This window comes from Hippocampus bargibanti, linkage group LG10 (genome assembly GCF_051943395.1).
Source record: "Hippocampus bargibanti isolate YZ-2025 linkage group LG10, ASM5194339v1, whole genome shotgun sequence".
Classification (NCBI taxonomy): Eukaryota; Metazoa; Chordata; class Actinopteri; order Syngnathiformes; family Syngnathidae; genus Hippocampus; species Hippocampus bargibanti.
This window is the reverse complement of record NC_142743.1, coordinates 21,900,327-21,921,828: the sequence shown is the minus strand read 5'-3', so window position 1 is coordinate 21,921,828 and position 21,502 is coordinate 21,900,327. Positions and strand designations below refer to the sequence as shown.

Below are 21,502 nucleotides of genomic sequence, written 5' to 3'. Positions count from 1 at the left end.
TGTGTAAGCTCTCAGTCATACAGGAGCGATCCATCGATGAAAAGGTTTCTTCAGCTGTCATCTGTACTTCTTTGAAGGTGTCGGATGTTTTCGCTTCTTATCCAAGAGGCTTCGTCAGCGGACTAAAATCTTTTGCTGGTAGTTTTGGCCCTATATATCCCTACTGTCCAGATGTGGCGGTGCCAGACTCTGCTATGATTGGTCCCTGCTCTCAGGTTGGGGGGAGCAAGACTACTACTCCCTGCGGCTACACGGATTACTTCTATTGTCCTGACTGATTACGTCTATTGTCCTGCCTGAGTATGGGGTCGACGACTGGCCTGATTTCCCCATTTGATCTGGTATCACCTCATCAGCATAACTAAGCCTATGTTGCCTAAGGAGTCGGTTGTAGGAACGATCCAAATTGAACCTCACCCCAATAGCGTCTTTTACTCCCCTTTCAAACCATCTGTTCTTTCGCTAAGGGTTTAACCTTATTGTAGTCAAATGAGTGGTTGCTAGCTTTGAGGTGGATATGTACTGCAGATTGAGACCCACTATTATTATCCCTGCGATGTTGATAGTCTTTTTTTAAAAGTAGGCAACATGAAATAAAACAGGTTTTACAGAGAGTACATTTCATAACACACCTTATCAAAAGTGTCATTTATTTTTTTCATGATTCCATTAACATTGATTTACAAATTAATTTAAAGAAAAAAAAGTAGATCTTTAATGAAAAAAAAACAAGGTTCTTGTTCCCTTTTTTGTTCCTCTGCAAATATGTCATTTGGTCCCAGTGTTTAGCTGCTGCGAAGTCATGACAGTTTTCAGGGTTCCAGTAAAAACATTTCCATGATTTCAAGTTTAAAAAAATCCACAGTGCAGAGGCTAAAGTGATTGTCAGCCACCCTAATCCACAAAGGGCAGTTTTGGGGCTGAAAACAAAGGGCTTTTGAAACAGCACAGTTAAAAGGGGTTACTTTTTGTTTTAAATTAATACAGTGAATATATATCTTGTGATTTGTTTTGATGTGAAACGGGCTGCAAGTCAACTGATACATGTCAGAACTCACTCGGCCTACTCGTCCTTCAGGACGACTGCTCACACCAGTTTCTCCGGCGGCTATGCTGAGACTCATAAAAAGTACTGCTCACAATAAACATTCATAGGATTCTTATGCGGAAGAATAAAACGAGGCCTAGTCTGTCACTGAAATTGACATGTTGTCATTTCAGACAGTTTGGGGGCTATCGGTTGTCATTTTTCCTAGACAATTGGCATGCCAAGGAGACATCTTCAAAGAGAACCATAAGAAACTCATTAAAACGGTCAAATTTATCCAGAGTGTTTGACCCAATGTCACTTTGTTATGTGAGGCATCCAATTCACCGAGCCTGATTATAGCGGCCCCCCCATTTCTGACTCACCGGCTCTTCTTGTAAGTCTCCTTAAATGCTGAACGAAACCTGCGAAGCTTCTTTGGTTTCATACAGCTTTTTTTTGCATTTCAGATCCACAGGATCACAAGAGGCATCGGCTCGGCAGCAATAAATAGTTGTGGCGCCAAACCTTTATGGAAGCGCCCGGTACCTTTGATAATAAACCGACCATGGCAAAAGTCACAATTGCCAGAGACTTGAAGGACACTTAGAAAACCTGGATTAACACCGGTTAGCTTGGTCAGAGATCCCATCAGCAGGCTCATGGCTAGTGCACCACATGATTAATATCGTGATCAATGTCGTACTTTTCACAGAATTTGCTCGTGAAGGGCAGGCACGTGAGATGCTCCAGCCAGTGCCAGTTAATTGGGTAAATATAAAACCAAACAATGAGAGAAGAGAACAGGCCTATGTAGGCCAACAATGAAACAACAATGAGGATGCGTTTGCGATACTTATCAAACGTTCCAAACGTGACGTAGGGTAAAAAGGCAAAAGAGAGCAGCATGCCACCGAGGAAGCCAAAAATGTGGGCTATGTTGTCAATCCAGGGCAAAAGGCCGCACAAGAAGAGGAAAAAAACAATGCCCACGAGTTTCAAAAAAGCTTTCCATGGTTTCTCCAACATTTGCCAACCTTGAAAGAGCTCAACAAACAGGCACGCCAGAAGGCCAAACTGAGATCCTGCTGGACCCACCTGGAGAAACACAGAGAACAGACTTAGACATTATCCATCTAGGTCTTACTCATATCACAAGAAAACAGCAAAATGAACACTCATATCGGGATCTGACTTCAAGCTTCCTGTATTAACTTTGCCCGTTTTTCTCAACGTTCGTGCAAGTTTTCTCTTGGTACTGTACCTCAGATTCCTCAGTCCAAAAACGGACATATTAGACCACTCAAAATAACTACACACGCACACACAGACGTTAAATGTCTAAAGTGCTGGCAACACAAGTGAGAAAACCTTTTCTGTGAAGAAGTCCAAATGGCAACATGTGTAGGAACCATTATTTTCCAGCACTGCCTTAACTTCCGTTGGCATCTGGTTCACCAGAGCTTTTCAGCTTGCCATGGAATCATCTTTTTATGACATCACAATAATCGTGGCTATTTCAGAATCGCCTTTGCACTCAGTTTCACCGCAAAGGTTGTGGTCGTCTTGAAGGTACTATATTTAAATTTGAGTAAGAATCTGTGAATTTGGTGCAAGTGATATACTTTCGTAAAAAAAATGTTAAAAAAGTGATTTGGCGGGCCAGATGTCATCCCTTGGCCTTCAATAGGACAACTGCGATCGTCAGTCATCTTTGCCATTGTTTTGCAAGCTGAACTGTGATTATTTAACGTCATAGCAAAGTGTCATTATCTCTTCCGCATTGTCCAATGATGATAAAAAGCCATTGAATTTCTCAAAATGTAACATGTGTACTCACTTTCGAGACAGACTGCATATGACTCATGCCACTTAATGCAATTTTTCTTCACAAAAGGAAACATGTCTATATAAATACTGTACCTGCATCAAATTAACTGTAAAACATTATTTTTTTTAAATTCCAGGCTCCCCTCTCCCGGCAAATTGGCATTTTCATGTTTATTATGTTTGTTAAAGTCATTATAAGTGCCTTGCATGCTGTGTCAGAGAGGACAGTAATTTCATCTGTGCTATATTTTCATGCATATTAGCATTTGACAATAAAGCTGACTTTGACAAATCTTGCACAGTGATCTGCTTACAATGTCAAAGATGAATTCAAAGTACATTGAACACTATGTGAAACAGTAATTCTCAATGTACTCAAATGAAGAGTTTTAGAATCATGATGTCAAAATAGTATTGCCTGAAATGGGGAAATTCATCTTTTGAGTAACTCAAATAGGTACAGATATTTAGGTTGATTTTGAGACAGTTCCAGCACGCAGCACGTCCACATTCATTTTCACTTATGGTGAACAGATGTGGCAGGACTTAAGGTTAAACATGATTTTATAAACAGACAAATAAATAAATAGATAAATAAATAAATAATACTGTTAGTAACACCATGCTCATGATATCATGCATCTTTTAAAATGAAATGCCGCATGAAGAACAGTTTCTTCATGTCTCCAGTGTTATGTGCGCCACACATGTTCGGCCAACACGCAAACTATCAAGAGGTTTGTTTCCACGGCAGGGAGAAGACTTTGTAAAGGCGAGAGGATTAAGTGTAAATGACGTCAGGGCTGATTTTGGAGCCTTGCCTGGTTGTAAAATGGCAGATGGCTAATCTGTGAAGACAACTTGGACAAACAGACGCAAGAACGATGCACAGCACGTCACCCACACAGCCCAGACGGCAAGGCTGACATGTTTCAAAAGCGCAGCATGGTCATTTGTCATTTACTCAAATGAATTTTTGACTATGACATTTTTACTTTGAGGCTACAATGTCCATCCATCAATCCATTCTCCAAACCTCTAATGGTGCGTTGCCTAAAAATAATGAAACGGGGTTAAGCATTGGGTCACACTCATACTTTCTCTACCTGAGGTCGCTGTACATGTCCTCAAAATTTACAACATGCGTGAATATTACTGGTATCAACAGGGTTGTTATTTAAGCCATTTCTGATAGAACCACAGGGTGTTATCACAACAGTTAAGGTGTAATCCACTTAAACCACCTCCTTAAGTGGCTTTACTGTCGAGTGCTATGCACCTTGCGAGTATTCCTGGTGTGTGAAGACCAGTGAGCTGGTTAGTTTCCAGGAGAATTGGACAGTGGGATTTCTGACTCTTCAAGGCATCAAGGCATGTCGCGCTCCCAACTTCATCATGTCACAACAACCCGCTAAGGAAAACAGTGCTCAAAACGTCACAATAATAGAATGTGATTGAGCAAAAAATACATGACAGGTGATTCACGCCTGCTCTGGGTCTAATTCACTCCCATGGAACGTTTCCAACATGGGGCAGTTCCAAAATGCCACAGCTAAATGCGCAAGAAAATCAGAAATAAGACCTTAACCATCCTGGCTGTGCAACAACTGTCTTTGTTTAGAAGACTAAATTATTAGTGATGTTGGGGCACAGAATTGTCTTGTCTTGTCTTATAGGTTGTCCTATAAGGTGTAATGATGATGAAGTAGGTATCTTTTTTGAGTAAAATATCATATGTCAGTAAACACAAAGAGGTATCTTTGGTTTTCGGTATAAGGTGACAAGGATAGATACACACTGGGATCTTATAGAGTGATTTATTATGATTTGACGGTGAGCACCTGGTATTAAATAATTTGTAATCCGGGTATGACTCTAAAGAAGTCATTGGGTAGATGGAAGGTTAAATTTGCTGTCATAATCCTCAGAGTGGGAACCCATCTCCAGTAAGCGACCTAAGCCGCATTAAACCAGTGAGTAGGAACACCATGAAAAACACCAAACAACAGCGGATATGAACCAATGGTTACACCAGTCAATGCCAGGAAAAAAAAATGCTGTTGTGATATAACACATCAACATGTTATTATTTGTGACTCACTTTTTTGGAGGGGTGGGGAATTAAATTGTTTTTCAGAAGCACCTGTTATGCCTTTCCACTTTCCTCCACATGGGCCCTACCCATAGCCAAACCACGACAGGAAGTGCTAACTCATTCACTGCCATTCCCGAATTTGTTCAGGTTTTCGTTTTTCATTCGAGGGTGCTGATAAAGCGCTGGTGAGACCTCTAGCAATGTTTTTCCCTTTTACGAGGGGGCAGCATTTGCCTTTTGTACAGTCACCCTCACTCATATTACTCCAGACCCATAGAAATGAACTCTTTCTGATGAAAGAAGAGAGTCTAAGGTTTTGTACGCTGTTTACGTAGCCCTAAAACCTCTACGTCCAGGTAGGAAGTGTGCATTGACTCAACAGAGAGAAACCTACCTCAGCTCTGTAGGGCAGGAAGAGGGCAGAGGCAAGGTTTCCAGTGATACCACTGAAGATGTAAATGATGGAGATGCGCACCCAACCGGCGAGCTTCTCCAGGTCTCTCAATATGGTCATCTGAAACACTACTGATACCACGCAGTGTAGTAACCTAAGCACATATAAATATCAATGTGAGGTCTGTGTAACCACATTCACCAAATGACATATAGATTTCTGGGTCGTGGTTAATTCTTTTTGGCATTGCATATCCCGTAATTCATTTTTAATTTAGCTATATGACTTCTCATAAAGGTGAAACACAGGGATTCCTCATCTGCTAGGAATTATGAGCATTTAAGAATCACACCAATGACCATGGCATTATGGAAAAATGCAAATGTTTAAGGTTAGAATGCTGAAAGATGCTGTTTTCATTTGCTAAGAAGTTTTAACATTGTTTGAGAAATGTGAATATTTACTGTTTGCAATTAAGCAGTTGTAAAGCCTTATATGGATTACCTTATTTTGTGTCAGCACTTACCCAGCATGGAGGAAGAGGGACAACCAGAAACGGTAGAACTGATCAGGTACATCAGGGTTCAGGAAAGGAAGCAAGCCACAAACATCATCCAAACAATGAACCTGCAGAAATTTGGCACATGACTTAACTTCCTGCACACACAGACTGGAGTCAGCACCTGGCATGACCCTCGCGTTCCCAGGTATCCAATCATCTTTATTCTTTTTAGATTCTTAGGTTATTATTTTTTTTAACTTTATGTTACTTCTGGGTTGAGTGAACACTGGCGCGTGTGGCTGCCGCTGCTCACCCGCAGAAAAAACATCCTGTGACTGTAAAGTGTCCTTGAGAGTTTTGAAAGGCACTTATAAATGAAATGTATTACTATTAAAATGTAAATTGTGCACACCGACTCACTCACTCACGCTACCTGTGAACACAGTGTTGCATCCTCGTGAAAGTAGCCATGCATGAAAGTGCAATACTCCCTGGTTGTAATCTCACACCTACAGGAGGGATAAAAAAGTTTGACAAGCATCTCACATCCTAATGATACCAGCAGGCATTGAGGGTCAGTAAATAAAGAAAAAGTACAGCAGATGTGACAGCATCTCACCTGCCCTTAGTTCCTATGCAGCAAGGTCGCCCCTTGATGTTACAGTCCATGTGTCTGTAGCCAGTATGGTTCCACTTTTTAGGATATGTACACACCTGGACAGATGCACACAACCACACGTGGCCCCAAAATAGGTTTAAAGTGTCCATTATTTTTAACAGAAACCAAACCAAATTATTAGATTTTCCTCACCGGCCACTGAGTGATGTCATCTGGCCAAATGTGAGGCCCTGCAGATGCAGGCTCCTCACATACTCTTCACAGCACGCCACAGAGTGAGGTAGAGAAAGGATTTGAAAAGATACAGCCTGATCTTAAAAACTCATTGAGACAATTGTGTAAGTAATGGACGAGTAATGTGTAATGGACACAAACACAGGTGTGTGCTCACTTGGGATCCTGGTGGCAGACAGAGCCAGAGGATCTGTTGATGTCCACAAGCTCGTTGTCCCATTTGATGAAGGTGGCAAGTGTCTCCTACAGAGACAGTTTGTTTTAGGATCCAACAGAAAAACCACAAGATATTTGCAGAGCAAAAACTTCTTGAAAGACTTTCATAAAACTAATACATGGAAACATTCAGTGGAATATTTTGAAAGGGCATGTTGTGAATGATTAGTTTTGGATTATATTCTTAAAGATTAAATATACACGTGCCAGAATGAGTTCAGTGCACGCTGGCATATTAGTAGCCATTAACGGCGTCTCAAGCAGATGGTGAATGTGAACAACTTACGGAACAGTCAGTGTTGAGCGTCTGAACACATCCAGAGTTGTCATTCTGAACACAACATCCAGACTCTTTCTCCAGATCTTTGGCCTTCTGGATGAGATGGACTATTTGTCTGTCCTGACGGATACATGGGGAGAACTTGGCTCCCAAATGAATCAGGTCGTCCTGAGAAGAGAGAGAGTGACTTTGTCATTGTGAGTGGGGCGTGGGGCTTCACTCCGGATCAGTTGTACCCAGCCCGAAAACTGACACTCACAGATCTTGGACCGATCCAAAAGTTCTGCTGTTGGATGTACTTGACACTTTCATAGATGCCTTTGTTCTTTAGCACCTACAGAGGGCGATAAAGAGCTGCATGAATAACACCAGGCAGCGTGAATGCAAGAGACTAGACAAGGTACAGTACATGAAAGGACATGACCCCTCGGTCAGTTGTGAAAAGAAAAACATATACTTACTAGGTCAGTTTTAGAATGCTGTGCAAACCCCACAGGGGCAAAACCATAAGTGCAACAGGACAGCAATGTGATTACAACATGGACAAAGGTGATCCAGTACGTAAAGTAAGGCCTGAAAACACAAATGACTCAATGAATGAAAAACAACTTCAGTTCAACATGTCTTTTTAAAACGCAGTGCACAATCCAAATACTACAGTGACCTTGTACAATTGCATTTTCTTTGCAAGTGGGGTCCCTCCATGTCAATTATTGTTACTTTTTAGGAACTAAGCATTCATTCCAAACCTATGGCTGTGGAAGTCATCCAGCTGCTTTTGGATTGTACTGCTGAGGCTGCGTCGGTAGTGTCGATTCAGCCACTTGCCCACGACGCCCATTCCATAGTGACGCTTTTTGTGATCAAAAGCAAAGTGCTTAACTTGGGAAGCGATGCGCTGGCCACGTCGAGGGTGACCTTTCTCCTGTATTGCTGTTGGTGTGCGGGGTGTCCCAGAAACATCCTTTCTAGGAGTGGAGGTGGTGGGGGGACGAGATAAAAAATAGGATTTAAAGCCAGAAACAAATGTGACATTGATACATACAATATAAAATGGATGAAAAGATTAGTACACTCGAGGGCCATTTTTAGTGGCCGTGATGTAGAAATTATTTGTGGCCCATGCAGGCCAGCATCTGAAGTGAAGAAATGAGCCATAGTTAATGGCAACCCCCATGCGAAAATAACCGTACTCATGACAAAAGCAACACCACCTACAGTGAAGTAGGTGGTGTTGCCATTCTGAGGGATTTACATTCCCAACTTCTTTCTACAATTATGGGGTTATTCTGGTTTAACTCACAGGCTTGAGAATTTCTGGTCAGGTTGCTCACTTGGGGCAAAAGCAGCAGACATCGGTGGAGACTCAAACACATCATCAGTCATTGAGCAGAACTCATCGTGGACATCGACCTGCAAAAAGTGACATGGTAACTAACAAAGTCCTGGATAAAAGGGACATACAGTACTTGGATTGGATTGGATTGGATTGGATTGGATTTGCCTTTATTAGTCTCACAGTGGAGAAATTTACATTTCACAGCAGCAAAGTGATGAAAGGAATGAAAGTAGAAAAACAAAATACATGAGCTGCTGACTTCAAGACTCTCTGGGCGCCGTCTTGAAGTCAAAAGAACAAAAAAAACTAAATAACAAACAATATGACATCATAGAGACAATATGACAAAACAAAGACCCAGAGAGACATTCATTCTTCAGGACTTGCTGTACCCTCTTTGTGATGACATGAAGCAGTTCTAGATGAAAGAGGAGAGGATCAAAGCGTCTAATGACAATAAAAAAACAACTTAGACCATTTTATGAGGTGTTGTTATTCTCTATTGCAATGAAGTGCTTAAGAATGAATGACTTTGTGTTGTATAATTTGTTATTTAGTTTTTTTTGTTCTTTTGATTTCAAGGCGGCGCCGCGAGAGTGGCTGCCTTTCCAGTAGCTCATGTATTTTGTTTTACTACTTTCATTCCTTTCATCACTTTGCTGCTGTGAAATGTAAATTTCTCCCCTGCGAGACTAATCAAGGCAAATCCAATCCAAGTCCATTGCATTGTGGAGCTATTTATTGGGACGCTGTATCAGCAGATACTCAAAAACAAGAAACTTGGATTTGGGTGAAAAAAAATTGATCAGGCCATCCCTAATTTCAACAGGCAAACTTCTATTTTTAAATTAGTTGTAGTTCAAGCCACTGAATAATGAATTTGTTGCAACACACAGTGTAGTCAGCAATGGGTGTTGTTATCAAATTATAGATGAAGAAAGAGCTTCCATGTGAGAATCCATTTATTCTCCTACTCAAGTTTATTTTATTGTCCAGAGAGGAGAAACAGAAAACATGATGGATAGGTTGGAAGTAAAATAAATACATAAATGAATGAATGGTGGTAATTCCAGAGGATTTATTCAGTGTTTGGGCTGACCTTGCTAAAAAATAGTGATTCAGACATGTCTGCAGAGTCCACGGTGTCATCGTCCAGCCAGCTGGGCCTGACAAAGCTCCTCCTGGGAACGCTGCGACCGCTAAGAGAACCAGCCAAACCGCTTCGGCCCTTAGTGGAGAAAACAAACACATGCATGCACCCACACACACAAAACACAAGCATTATCATAATTTTACTTATCTTCTGATAAACTGATCTCACAAATATTTTGTCAAATATAATAATACAGTAAAGTCTCGTTATATCGATATCGGATATATCGATAGTCCCGGTTATATCGATACTATTTCTATGCACGCACGGAGAAAATTACATGCAAACAGGGTCGGATATATCGATACTTGCTCAACTCCACGCCACGATCAAGCTCTGCGCGTCACCTGCCTGGGAGATCTGACAACGAACCTACTTCAAACTCTTTATTGGCGAGCTAGCCAGGAGGATTTTTTCCCTCCTCCTCAGCCCAATCAACTCTCCAAATGGAAAGAACCAGATTTCCCAGCCGCAGTCCCGGTTATATCGATATTTTTTCGGACTCCCTTGAATATCGATATAACGAGACTTTACTGTACTACTACTACTACTACTGTATATTGAATGATGTCCCTGATCCACTGTTGGAAAGACGCTTTGATCCTCTCCTCTTTCATCTAGAACTGCTTCATGTCATCACAAAGAGGGTACAGCAAGTCCTGAAGAATGAATGTCTCTCTGTGTCTTTGTTTTGTCATATTGTCTCTATGCTGTCATATCATTTGTTATTTAGTTTTTTTTTGTTCTTTTGACTTCAAGACGGCGCCGCGAGAGTGGCTGCCTTTCCAGCAGCTCATGTATTTCGTTTTTCTACTTCCATTCCTTTCATCACTTTGCTGCTGTGAAATGTAAATTTCTCCACTGTGAGACTAATAAAGGCATATCCAATCCAATCCAATGTGATATTTTGAATTGGGAAAAAGTATTATATTATTTATACTACAATGACTGTCTCATTTGACATTTGTACACCAGCCTGATTGATTAGACTCAAGTATTTCAAGTGTAACGCATCACAATACGTTCATAGTCAACTCTGTGACTACTAACTCAGTTGGAACACAACCCACACACACACACACATACACTTTCTGGTGTTCTACGTACCCTCAGCAGGTTATTTGCAGCACGGATGCTCATGCGAGCGACGGACTCCCTTTTACGTTTGGGGAAGCGATTGTATCCAGAGCGCTGACTAGTAAAGGAGCTGAGCGAGGTGATCCCGGGTGTGATGGGAACCTTGGGGGAGCGAGTGTCTATGTCTTCTGGGTAACGGAACGCTCGTCCTCGTGCCAGGGGATCCACAATCTAGTAAAGAGAATGAAGAGATGAGAAACAGGTATTGTTATTAGTGACTTCCACGAGGATGATGATCAACAGAAGGCAAACTATTAGGATATTGATTCAGGTGATGCATGTTTGCCAAAGTAAATTGTCCACTACATCAGTATAAGTTATATTTAGATGTTTTACTGAAAGCAGAGTACCTTCGGCATCTTGGATGGGGCTGGTGATTCTAGGCTCTGCTCGATGCTAGTGGCTGTGTCAGGCTCTCTGAATTGTGGCTTGAGCTTGCCGTATCGTTGGCTGCAGTGGCGGAGACTCTTCCTGTGCCAAACCTGTTGCTTGCTCTCACAGTCTTCTCCTACCCCAAACCACTGGGCTGTATTTCTGCATATACAGAGAATCGATAGCAGACAGAGCTTAACCAGACAGAGTCCATCAGACAGGTCTGAAGTTGAAATGGTGAAGAAACAAAAATATGACCTTACTTGCGAATACTTTGTGAGAGTGAGGTCTGTCTTCGAAACTTTTCCCTTCTCTCAGAGGCTGACCGGCCTCCATCTGCGCCTCCACTGATGCTCTCTGATACAGAACTGGTTCCATGGCCACTCATGGTCTTTTTCAAAGATGGTCGAAGGGGCTGTCAGGAACCGAAAAAAAGGCAATGTATTTTATTTAGCTATTCAAGTGTATTTAAAAGAGATAATCTATATTAAAAACAATTCTTAAGTTCTCTCAAATTTGGTTGCAATAACGTTTGGGCTGGTAGAACATCCACAAACTTGGGATGAGCAGACCTATGAATATTTGTAAAAGACATACAGTATATATACACAGTACACATGTTTAAGAAGTCCGTTACAACTGCAGTCAATAGAAAGTGATGCAGCCCACTGAGGAGAACTTAGTTTACACACATACCATGAAGTGAGTCATTTCGGTGGTGAGAATAATGGACTTTTTCAAACTGCAAAGTTAATGGGGCAGGATAGAGGGTTAAAAGTGAGTTGACAGGGAAAAATAAAGAATCAATGTGAAAACAAAACAGTTCATAGAACAGCAATTGATTGTGAAGCAGCAGTGACAACAACCTCACAATCTAGCAAGTGTTTAATTTTTACCTATTATAAATGAAGACACGCACTACAGGAGCCAATTTTACAATAGCATGTTTTTTTAACAGTGAAATGTGCACTACTATGCGTGCATACATCATCAAATGTTCAGGGTGCTTGGAATGTATTTGTGTCAGTGAATTTAGAGAACATATTCATCAAGATGAGAAGATAATCTAGTTGTATTAGTCTTGTGTTGCGCACTTTCAAAACATTGTATTCAAACTGTATTTAAAAATGGGGAGATTACAATGAATACGTAATGGATTTCCGAATAGCACTCAACTAATTCACTACCTTAAATTCACGACATGGCCTTTCCAAATTACACTTCCCTTCGCCTTTTTTTAATTAATGAGAGAGCACGGTTGCTTGGTTGATTATTGGTGACAAATATATGCATTGTTTCCATAGTAACTGATCTTCATTAACACTTTAAGGGGGGTCCCTTGACAGAAAAGGGTTTACCTTCTACTCGGGGGTACTAAAATAACATGTTTGTATTGTGAGCACGGGGGACGACAGAGAGAAAAAGTTTGGCCTCCCACCTAGAAATGTGAATGACAGCTGCCCAACACGCCCCTCTCTAGATCATGAGATTAAGAGATGAATGTACTTCAACCTTATTAAAAATACACAATCACCCTGATTCTTGTTTTTATTCCAACTAGAATGATCTCAGTCCTGTATTCCTGTCACTGAGATTACAATAAAATGGTCTCAGAGAGGTGTGATGGGGTAAAACACTCCAATGAGTAAATATAAGATTAAATCATACTCTTAAAGGACAACCGACGTCTCCGGACAAATTGTGTCCATAATTTGTAAAATTGCTTCAAATGACTTCTACTGAGCGTATTTTACAAAGATTACAACGCATATACAGTAAAGTCTCGTTATATCGATATTCAAGGGAGTCCGAAAAAATATCAATATAACCGGGACTATCGATATATCCGACCCTGTTTGCATGTAATTTTCTCCGTGCGTGCATAGAAATAGTATCGATATAACCGGGACTATCGATATATCCGATATCGATATAACGAGACTTTACTGTTATGCATGTTTAACAATAACGGCAATTACACTGTTATATTAAATGTGAAAGTCATGGAAACCTGTCAAAAAATATATAAATATTAACTGTGCATAGAAAGGCTGGGTTGAGTGGTTGAGGGAGAAGTGGTCGGCCTACCTGTTTAGTAGGGTCATGGGACATGATCTCTTCAGGTTTAGGTATTGCTATGACGAGAGTGGGTGGTTTCTTGCTCTTTAGGCGACTATCAGACTGCTTTTCATTAGGCGGCGGCTCTTCGCCCTCGTGCATCCTGACAATGTTCTGTAGAAGACAAAAATTAGGGAAATACATTCACTTGGTCAAGTCTTGGCTACAAACTCTTGTGTCCTCTAGAATAACAGTAAATTCTTAGAATTTCACACATAAATGCCCACTGTTCTATTAAAATGTGAAAGAAACCCACAAGAAAAACAGACTAGTCATCAATCAATTCAAATGATAATGGAAAAGCTAAGGCATGAAATTTGTCAACAGAATGTCAGTTCTATTAGTATCTTTCTCTGACATCCATAACCAAATGATGGTTCTCAAAGCAAATAAGCCCATTGTAATTGTTAGGTTAAACTATTACAAGCTAACATTTTAATGTGTTTTAATTTTAACAATTATAAACGTAATTAAATATTTACTGTATCGCGCAATGTTGTAAGCGAACAATTGCCGTGTTCGTTGTGAGGGATGACGAATAAAAGTCAACAAGTTACTCACAGATAATTTATTCCTAACAATTTGATCTAATAGAGAATTCTGGGTCTCAGCTCCCTGACACAGAAAATATTTGTGTCTTCAAATTCTACTTTCTTAACTTTGCTGCTGTGAAATGTAAATTTCTCCACTGTGAGACTAATAAAGGCAAATCCAATCCAATCCATTCCACCATGACGTCCCTGATCCATTTGTGAAAAGGAAACTTTGATCCTCTCTTTCATCTAGAACTGCTTCATGTTACAAAGAGGGTACAGAAAGTGCTTAAGAATGAATGACTCTGTGTCTTTGTGTTGTCATATTATTTGTTTTTTTTTTTGTTCTTTCGACCGCAAGAGTCGCTGCCTTTCCAGCAGTCCCTGTATTTTGTTTTTCTACGTATTTCTTTTCCTCTTCCTTTCATTCATCACATCACGGCTGAAGATGTCATTTATTCAAATGTATCAGCTTGGTTTCTATTTTAGGAATGGAATTCAATTAAATATATAATTTCAAAAAATACCCTGCTGCCACAAGCTGTGTTCTACTCAGTCCATCACTGGTTTATTGGATTAGCTTTAACAAGGCTGGAAATAACTGCATGTGTATGATTGATGTCATTTGCCAGTGCAAGAAATATACAACAGCTCAGTTAGGTAACAAATACAAACCGTCCATTTGTATTCAATGAACAGATATCATCTTGTAAAAAAAAATGGAACTGATAGAGCATCTGTAGTTAAGATGACAGCAGATAAGATCAATCAAGAATTCTCCAGCTGATTAGGGATCCACATTCCCTCTTCCACTGCTTTTCCTGCTTCTAAAATTACCAAAAGCCAATGCAAAATATTTTAATGCGACTGTGCTGACATAGCTTTGAAGAAAAGACAATCAAACATGCCAAATTGAGGTAAGGCATCCACTCATGAGAATCCTGCTGTAAGTGTGAATACCATGCACATCAATTGATTCATATTATAATCTGTCCGCTCATAAACAGGGAATTATGGCCACACTTGAAAGTACTTCTCATCTACAGTCTTGACCAAAGTCACTGTGACAGTCAAGAGAGGAAAAAGAAGTAACCTTACAGTGTCACATGCTCTTCCATTAGGACCTTATGGCTTGGACAGCTATGACATTGCTGTTGAGTCGTGCTCCATAAAAGCAATGCAGCGCTGTGTGTGTGTGTGTGTGTGTGTGTGTGTGTGTGTGTGTGTGTGTGTGTGTGTGTGTGTGTGTGTGTGTGTGTGTGTGTGTGTGTGTGTGTGTGTGTGTGTGTGTGTGTGTGTGTGTGTGTGTGTGTGTGTGTGTGTGTGTGTGTGTGTGTGTGTGTGTGTGTGCACGCCAGGCGTGAAAGCAGCATTGAAAGTTGACACCAACTCAATCAATAACCAAGTTTCTTCAAGACCATATGTGTCAAAGTCAAGGCTCGGGGCCACATCCGGCCCGTCACGTCATTTTATGTGGCCCATGCATGTCAACTTTCAGAATACTTGCTGAAATCTGTACCAAAATGTCAACTTCTCATGGGTAATAAATAAGAGAGAGAAGAGAGAAGCCGTAACTTCGAAAAATGTCTTTGACACCACTGGTGTAGATGAACCAACATGGTTTTGCTTATTGAGCATGCCTACCGCCCATTTTAATTTTTCATGACACTTGCAGTTATGTTTCAACGCTATCCATTTCAAGTATACAAACATTTCAAGCTCGAGCCAAAATCATAATTCATTTCCCTTTAGAAGAGCAGACGGAGGAGCAGATACATCCACCCAAGCACTTAGATAATGAAATAGGTCTACTAATGGACAGAACACTCAAGTGGTGGAGAGTAGTAGGTGTAGACCACTGTCTATAACCGTCCTCTTCTCCAGTGACAGCGAATGATGAGAATTCTGTTCCTGTGAATATTTGACTATTGTTATGATAAATGATGACTATTTTACAAAGCAAAAAGATACATTTTATTTAATGAATGGAAATTAATCATTCTACTACCTGAGAGGGATTTATGCAGTTATAATTTGTTAAATTGAAGATGTGGGGGGTGTTTACTATTTTAACACATTTTTGACCAATCAAAAGTATTGAAAATCATTTGAGCTCTTCTATGATGAGGGCGTCTCCTGAAAAGTGAATGGACAAGGATTGTGCAGAAATAGGCATATTATGAGGCATGTTTTTCAGCCCGAACTGCTTTATATACGACATACAATGCTTGGTACATGATATCAATGGAGGGCTATGTCACACGGGGGGGGGGGGGGGGGGGGATGTCAGCCACCCACAAATTGAGATCATAGATTCCAAAGAGTCACATGTCATTGGAATCTTCAATTTCTAATCATGTGACCTGGAAAGTTGCCTTTTCAACAAATGCCCAAATGGTCCATCCAAACACCTACACAACATGGCCCGTGATGTGCTCATTTCATTCACGGCTGATGCGAATGGACACTTGGATGTTTTGAAGACATCCGCATTTTCACCCACAGTGTATTTTTGGCATGTTTCACACTCTGACTCAAGGTTGAGAAACGACATGAGGCGCCTCCACATCTTTCCTCAGTTTTCCTGAACTCCAATTTCCACCGTTGCCAGGATGCATGTTGACATGTGGGCTGATATGTAAGACAATTGCAACAGTTAAGGAAGAATCAGGAATGTACTTCAATCAGGGATGATTTCTACTTAATGTTGGTGTGATGTGAGAAGATGGTCTTATCTTGCAATACTGCCCAGTATTTTCTAACGCCCCCCCTCCCCCCACACACACAGTCACACACACTTTTTTGTGCATGTGAGTTGATATGGTGCACAAGCACTTGGACACACTATCGCAAAACATAACAACATGGCATACACCACACTTTAAGACGTTGAATAATCAAAAGAATTGGACAATATGTTAACCAATGAATTTATACGCTGAATCGATTGTGATTCAGTAATTTTTGATTTGCAGAAATCATGACAAATTTCAAGACGTGCGTTTGACATTGGAGCTTCCACGGTACATCATAATAACTACAATGGATCAAAGTAGACATCATTTTGCAGGCTACAAATTAGCAATTCTGAGTGGGTATGTCCCAAACCCGGATAAATACAGAGGCTTGTGTCAGGAAGGGCGTCCGACGTAAAAGCTTGGCCAAAGCAAACATGCGAATCAAACCTCTGAAGGGGGAGGACAGTGATCCGCTGTGGCGACCCCTTGAAGGGAAAAGCCGAAAGGAAAAGAAGAAGAAGAAGAAGAGTGGGTATGCTGTATGTGACCGTGTGATAATCAACGTCATTGCACAACATCCTTCCTCCTGTAACGCTGCCTTATTCAGACACTCTTCCGTATGTGATTATCATTAGCATTTACCAAAGATGATTCTCAAATATATTCTGGTAACTCACATTCTGCCTGAGAAACCATCCTCATTCCTTGATTTAATCTCACCAGAAATGACCATTTGAGCCTTGTCGTCAGCTCAGTGAGGAACTGACCCTCATCACTTCTTGTTATAAGTCATCACTTTCTATCTGAGACCTGGTCAAAAATGTAGGTGTGCCTTAAACTGCAATGTGAAACTAGTCACTGTGAAATCCAGTCAGTGCTACTATTTGATTTTAAGGTTCTTTGCAGAATTGTTCATTTGCACCATTTTCTTCGACCACAACAATCAATGATCATCTGCTAACAAAGAGCTGTTTTCATAGCAGAAAACAGGAAGGTTTGATTTAAAGCGTATCTCATTTTAAAGTGGATTTTCCTTAAGTTCAGTTTTGCGCTCACATGTCACACCACGTTTTGTGAGATTTATGCTTTGCTGTGTTTAACAACATTGTGAAAATACATATAAGAGTAATCATTGTGGTCACAAACTACAAACACATGATGAAATGTTCCTACTACTTCAAATCCTGAGGTGAAAACACACTGCAACATGGGACCAGCTGGCAGAGTGTCTCACAAAAGTGAATACAGTACTGTGCTTGGACAAGACCTTTTTAAGACAGTCACTTGTTAGTGAAACAACAGCCGGCCGCCTGATAAATTTCACACTGAGTCTTTTAAAATGTGGCTAAAATGTCATCACTGGTCAGTTGGCATCATGTGACCATGACAAAGAACACAGTTATTCGGCCAGGAGGAGTGCAATCAAAATACATTGAAAACTGTGTGGATTGGTGATTTTTTTTGTCTCAAACAATCAAATCTACCGACCCCATCACTCTTCACATTCCAAAAGACAAATCTCCAGATTTGAATGACTAAAAACGCTTTTTTTTGGCTGACACTGCCACACAACAATGCCAACAATTAAAAAAGCCAGAAGCCACTGGTTTTGTTTCGCTAGACACGTATGGAAATACTCCAGATTCTACTTCACTAAGCTGGAGGCAGTGCAAATTCATTTCAGTGCATCATTCTCACAAGGAGGCATGCCTAAACCTGCAATAGGCAAGGGAGTTTGCTAAGGAAAGCAGAAGCCTTGTTTCTCATCCGGGAGCTTCTCAACATTAGAAGGAAACAATTTGAATATTCCAATTAGGGGGAAAAAAACCTGCAGTGTTTATTGTTGTTAAGCTGATCCGGTATATATTAGCAATACGGAAATGTTGATTCTTTGGGAGCATTGAGCAATGTTGTTGCGTGACCCAGGAATAGTTTCCCTGCCAATAGAAGAAGAGCAGCAGAGCGCTTGCCAAGTTCAGATTTCCATGGCTTCTAAAGCACTGAATGGATATGTTCGTGGTACTTAACTTCCTGTCTTTATTTGACAATGCTGAAGGTGTTATTTACACTATACACGTCCTCACTGAGCACTCATAGTGGGTCAGACTAGATGTAGACAGAAGGCATATAGAGGAATCTCTGAGGTCAATAAGACCCTACAGCTGGTGTGTTGATGATGGTCTTTGGAGAAGAGTTGAGGCTTGTGATATACAGTATATAATTCCTAACATCACAAAACGAAATGAAAAGATCATATATCTTACATGTTATAGCCATTTATGCTACACTATTCTGAGTTGGGTGACTGGGTGTAGGATTTATTTTGAAGAGTATATCTGAGGCCCGGGAGGCCAACTCAAACCACAAGACACAACTGAGCTTTAAAAATGTTGAATTCAAATGTTGAGTAAAATGGGAAAAAAAACAAGTATGTAAATTGTACAAAACCTTGCAGTGTTATGCTATGCGCAGAGCAAATATCAGTGGAACTCTTCTCACAATGTGATGACATATATAGTCAATATAGTTTGTGTGGAAAGATAGGATTCCATGGTGGGCGGAATGACTGAAAAATTTGTGGAATGCGGGAAGAGAACATTCGCGCAAATCGATGAATTTGGACTGGAAGACGCACATCGCGTCAGCCAATGTGCATTGAGATTGGACTTCAGTCTCTCTCTCTCTCTCAAACACGCACAGACACAAATAGCGTTAATGTATCACTTGATAATCATTGCGGTTTGTAGGCACTGGCGGATGAACAGCATAGACCATTTTCAATACGAGCTGGGACTGAGCCAAAATGGAGCAGGAATGCAAAATTGGAAAATGCAGGAACGTTACCTTATTTGGCAAGTGTATTTTAATGTTTACAGTTGTGTAACTGTGGACCAAAAGAGCAATAGTTTTTTTTCTGTCAGCAAAGGAGGAGGAGGAGGAGGAGGAGGCCCTCCCCCCTTCTCTGTTGTGCCATGGTGTGAATAAAGCAGCTACATTTGGACACCACAATCAATCACAGGCAAGGCACACCGGGCCAAGAAACATTTTCTATTCTCTCTGAACATGCATAAGATGATGCACAAAGGCACTTGCATTAGAATCCAATGTACCTCACTTGATATGAGCTTCACAGGATTCATTCGCGATTCCTTTATCAATAGATTTTTATGGATTTCAGGCCAATCGTAGACCCTATACTCAGGCAGGACAATAGAAGTAATCAGTAATCAGTATGTGGAAACGGGCTGATTAATTCCTCACAGAAGCTGGTCGCCATTTTCTGCCTCTTTTTTGGTGATACATTTCCCCCCAATGTTGCCTCAAAATGGCACGGAATAAATTATTTAATCAATTGCAAACATGTATGCTTTCCTCTTCAGAACTATTTGAATTATATTCATAAGTGGATGTGTAACAAGAAAGCATATTCTCCGAATCTGAAACCATTGTTGGCGGGACTTTCTGAGAATGCCCAATTCAAAGCTCCATTTTTTGCAGATTTTGGACAGTAAGTTATTTTTATTGGTGCTTTGCATTTTAATAAAAATATCATACTGCGTGTTTTGGGTATTTTAGATGCTATAAAACGTTTTTCTGATGTCAGTTAGGAAACAAAAAGTGATGTCGGTTGTCCTTTAATACAGCTTTTGCTGCTATATTGTGAACAAAAACTTGTTCTTCCAATGATGTGTTTATTTGAAAAATAAATTGAGACGAGGTCAGCCTTATTTCTGTATTCATGCTTCTTGGTGTTTATGTGATGTGAGATTTTTCAAATGTAAACTGTTCAAAGGTTGGGTGGGAAACACTGAGTAAAAAAACAAAGCGAGGATAAATGGAATCGAGTTTTCTGGGTCACGTGGTCGTGTTCGAACGTTCCCTCCCGCATAGTTTGGATAACAAATGGAAGAGCTGTCACACAAACGAAATGTTTCTCCTCGTGGCAGCTCTTACCGCACTCGAAATGGTTGGATGTACGTTTATTCGTCTCGCAGTGGAGAAATTTACATTTCACAGCAGCAAAGTTATGAAATGAGAAAACAAGATTACATTGTGTCGCTTAGAACAGGGATAAGAAGCAATTGTTTAATTGGACATAAGGCAGTGGGGTGGACAGTAATTATTTACACGGACGAAGTTGAATCTCTTTCTGTGGAAAATATGCAGATTGTTTAATTTGCCAGACTATAGTGGCATTTATGTGTTGTCACCTTTAACTACTTTTCCGTTTCCATAAGTAGCCCGCTAATGACCGGAACGATGCTAATGAAGCTAACTTTCTTTTCCACGCGTTACAAAATCACCGCAATCTTACCCCCAAAGCTATATATTCGGCTCACCTGTGACAGTGAATGGCCGACCTGTTCTTCATGAGCAAGTAGTATTTATCAGGCAAAAAACTTGGCGTTGTTCGAAGCGTCCACCGGTATGTCGGCACTTCCCTCTTTGTGTCTTCCAACATCCTTGGCTTGACTCGCAACCACACCACACAGGAGAAGGAGGCGGAGTTTCAACTGACCTCATCCGGAGATTAGGCATGCCGGATCGGCGCCAGCTCGATCAACAAACACCGTCCCCAATCGAAAAGACTGCTTGGTTATCTTGCAGTGTTTTGACAAAATATGTCAAGTTTGTTACACGCTTTTATCTCACGTCCCTAGATGTAGCGAACAAATGTTGGTTTTGCTATTCAAATTGCTCGAGAATCAAAACAATGGCTTCAGATTCGGAGAAGATGCTTTCTTGTTACTCATCCAGTGATGAATATGATTCAAATACTAGTTCTGAAGAGGAAAGCATAAATGTTTGCAATCGATTAAAGAAGTCCTTCCGTGACTTCCGTGAACATCATAATTAATTGATATTACTTTTTCAGCTTCCAATAAATGTATGTATTAACAGTTTATGGCTAATC

At 40.6% G+C, this 21,502-nt stretch overlaps 1 protein-coding gene across 2 annotated transcripts; it reads right to left on the bottom strand.

Annotated features, from left to right (window-relative positions):
- Positions 1 to 615: 615 nt before the first annotated feature.
- Positions 616 to 21,085, bottom strand: LOC148892925 (inactive rhomboid protein 2-like). 2 transcript variants are annotated; one of them, XM_089006523.1, is made up of 18 exons: positions 20,928 to 21,085; positions 13,287 to 13,430; positions 11,462 to 11,613; positions 11,177 to 11,360; positions 10,797 to 10,997; positions 9,636 to 9,764; positions 8,501 to 8,610; positions 7,947 to 8,165; positions 7,659 to 7,770; positions 7,457 to 7,531; positions 7,204 to 7,365; positions 6,859 to 6,944; positions 6,660 to 6,723; positions 6,468 to 6,562; positions 6,282 to 6,357; positions 5,873 to 5,973; positions 5,347 to 5,500; positions 616 to 2,125 (listed from the first exon to the last, which is right to left on the bottom strand). In XM_089006523.1, the coding sequence occupies exons 2-18, from the start codon at positions 13,416 to 13,418 to the stop codon at positions 1,694 to 1,696; spliced, it is 2,484 nt and encodes an 827-aa protein (XP_088862649.1). In that variant the 5' UTR covers positions 13,419 to 13,430; positions 20,928 to 21,085; the 3' UTR covers positions 616 to 1,693. The 2 variants fall into 2 exon arrangements, with proteins under 2 accessions (XP_088862649.1, XP_088862648.1); XM_089006522.1 differs by lacking the exon at positions 20,928 to 21,085 and adding an exon at positions 19,698 to 19,797.
- Between the last annotated feature and the right edge of the window lie 417 nt (positions 21,086 to 21,502).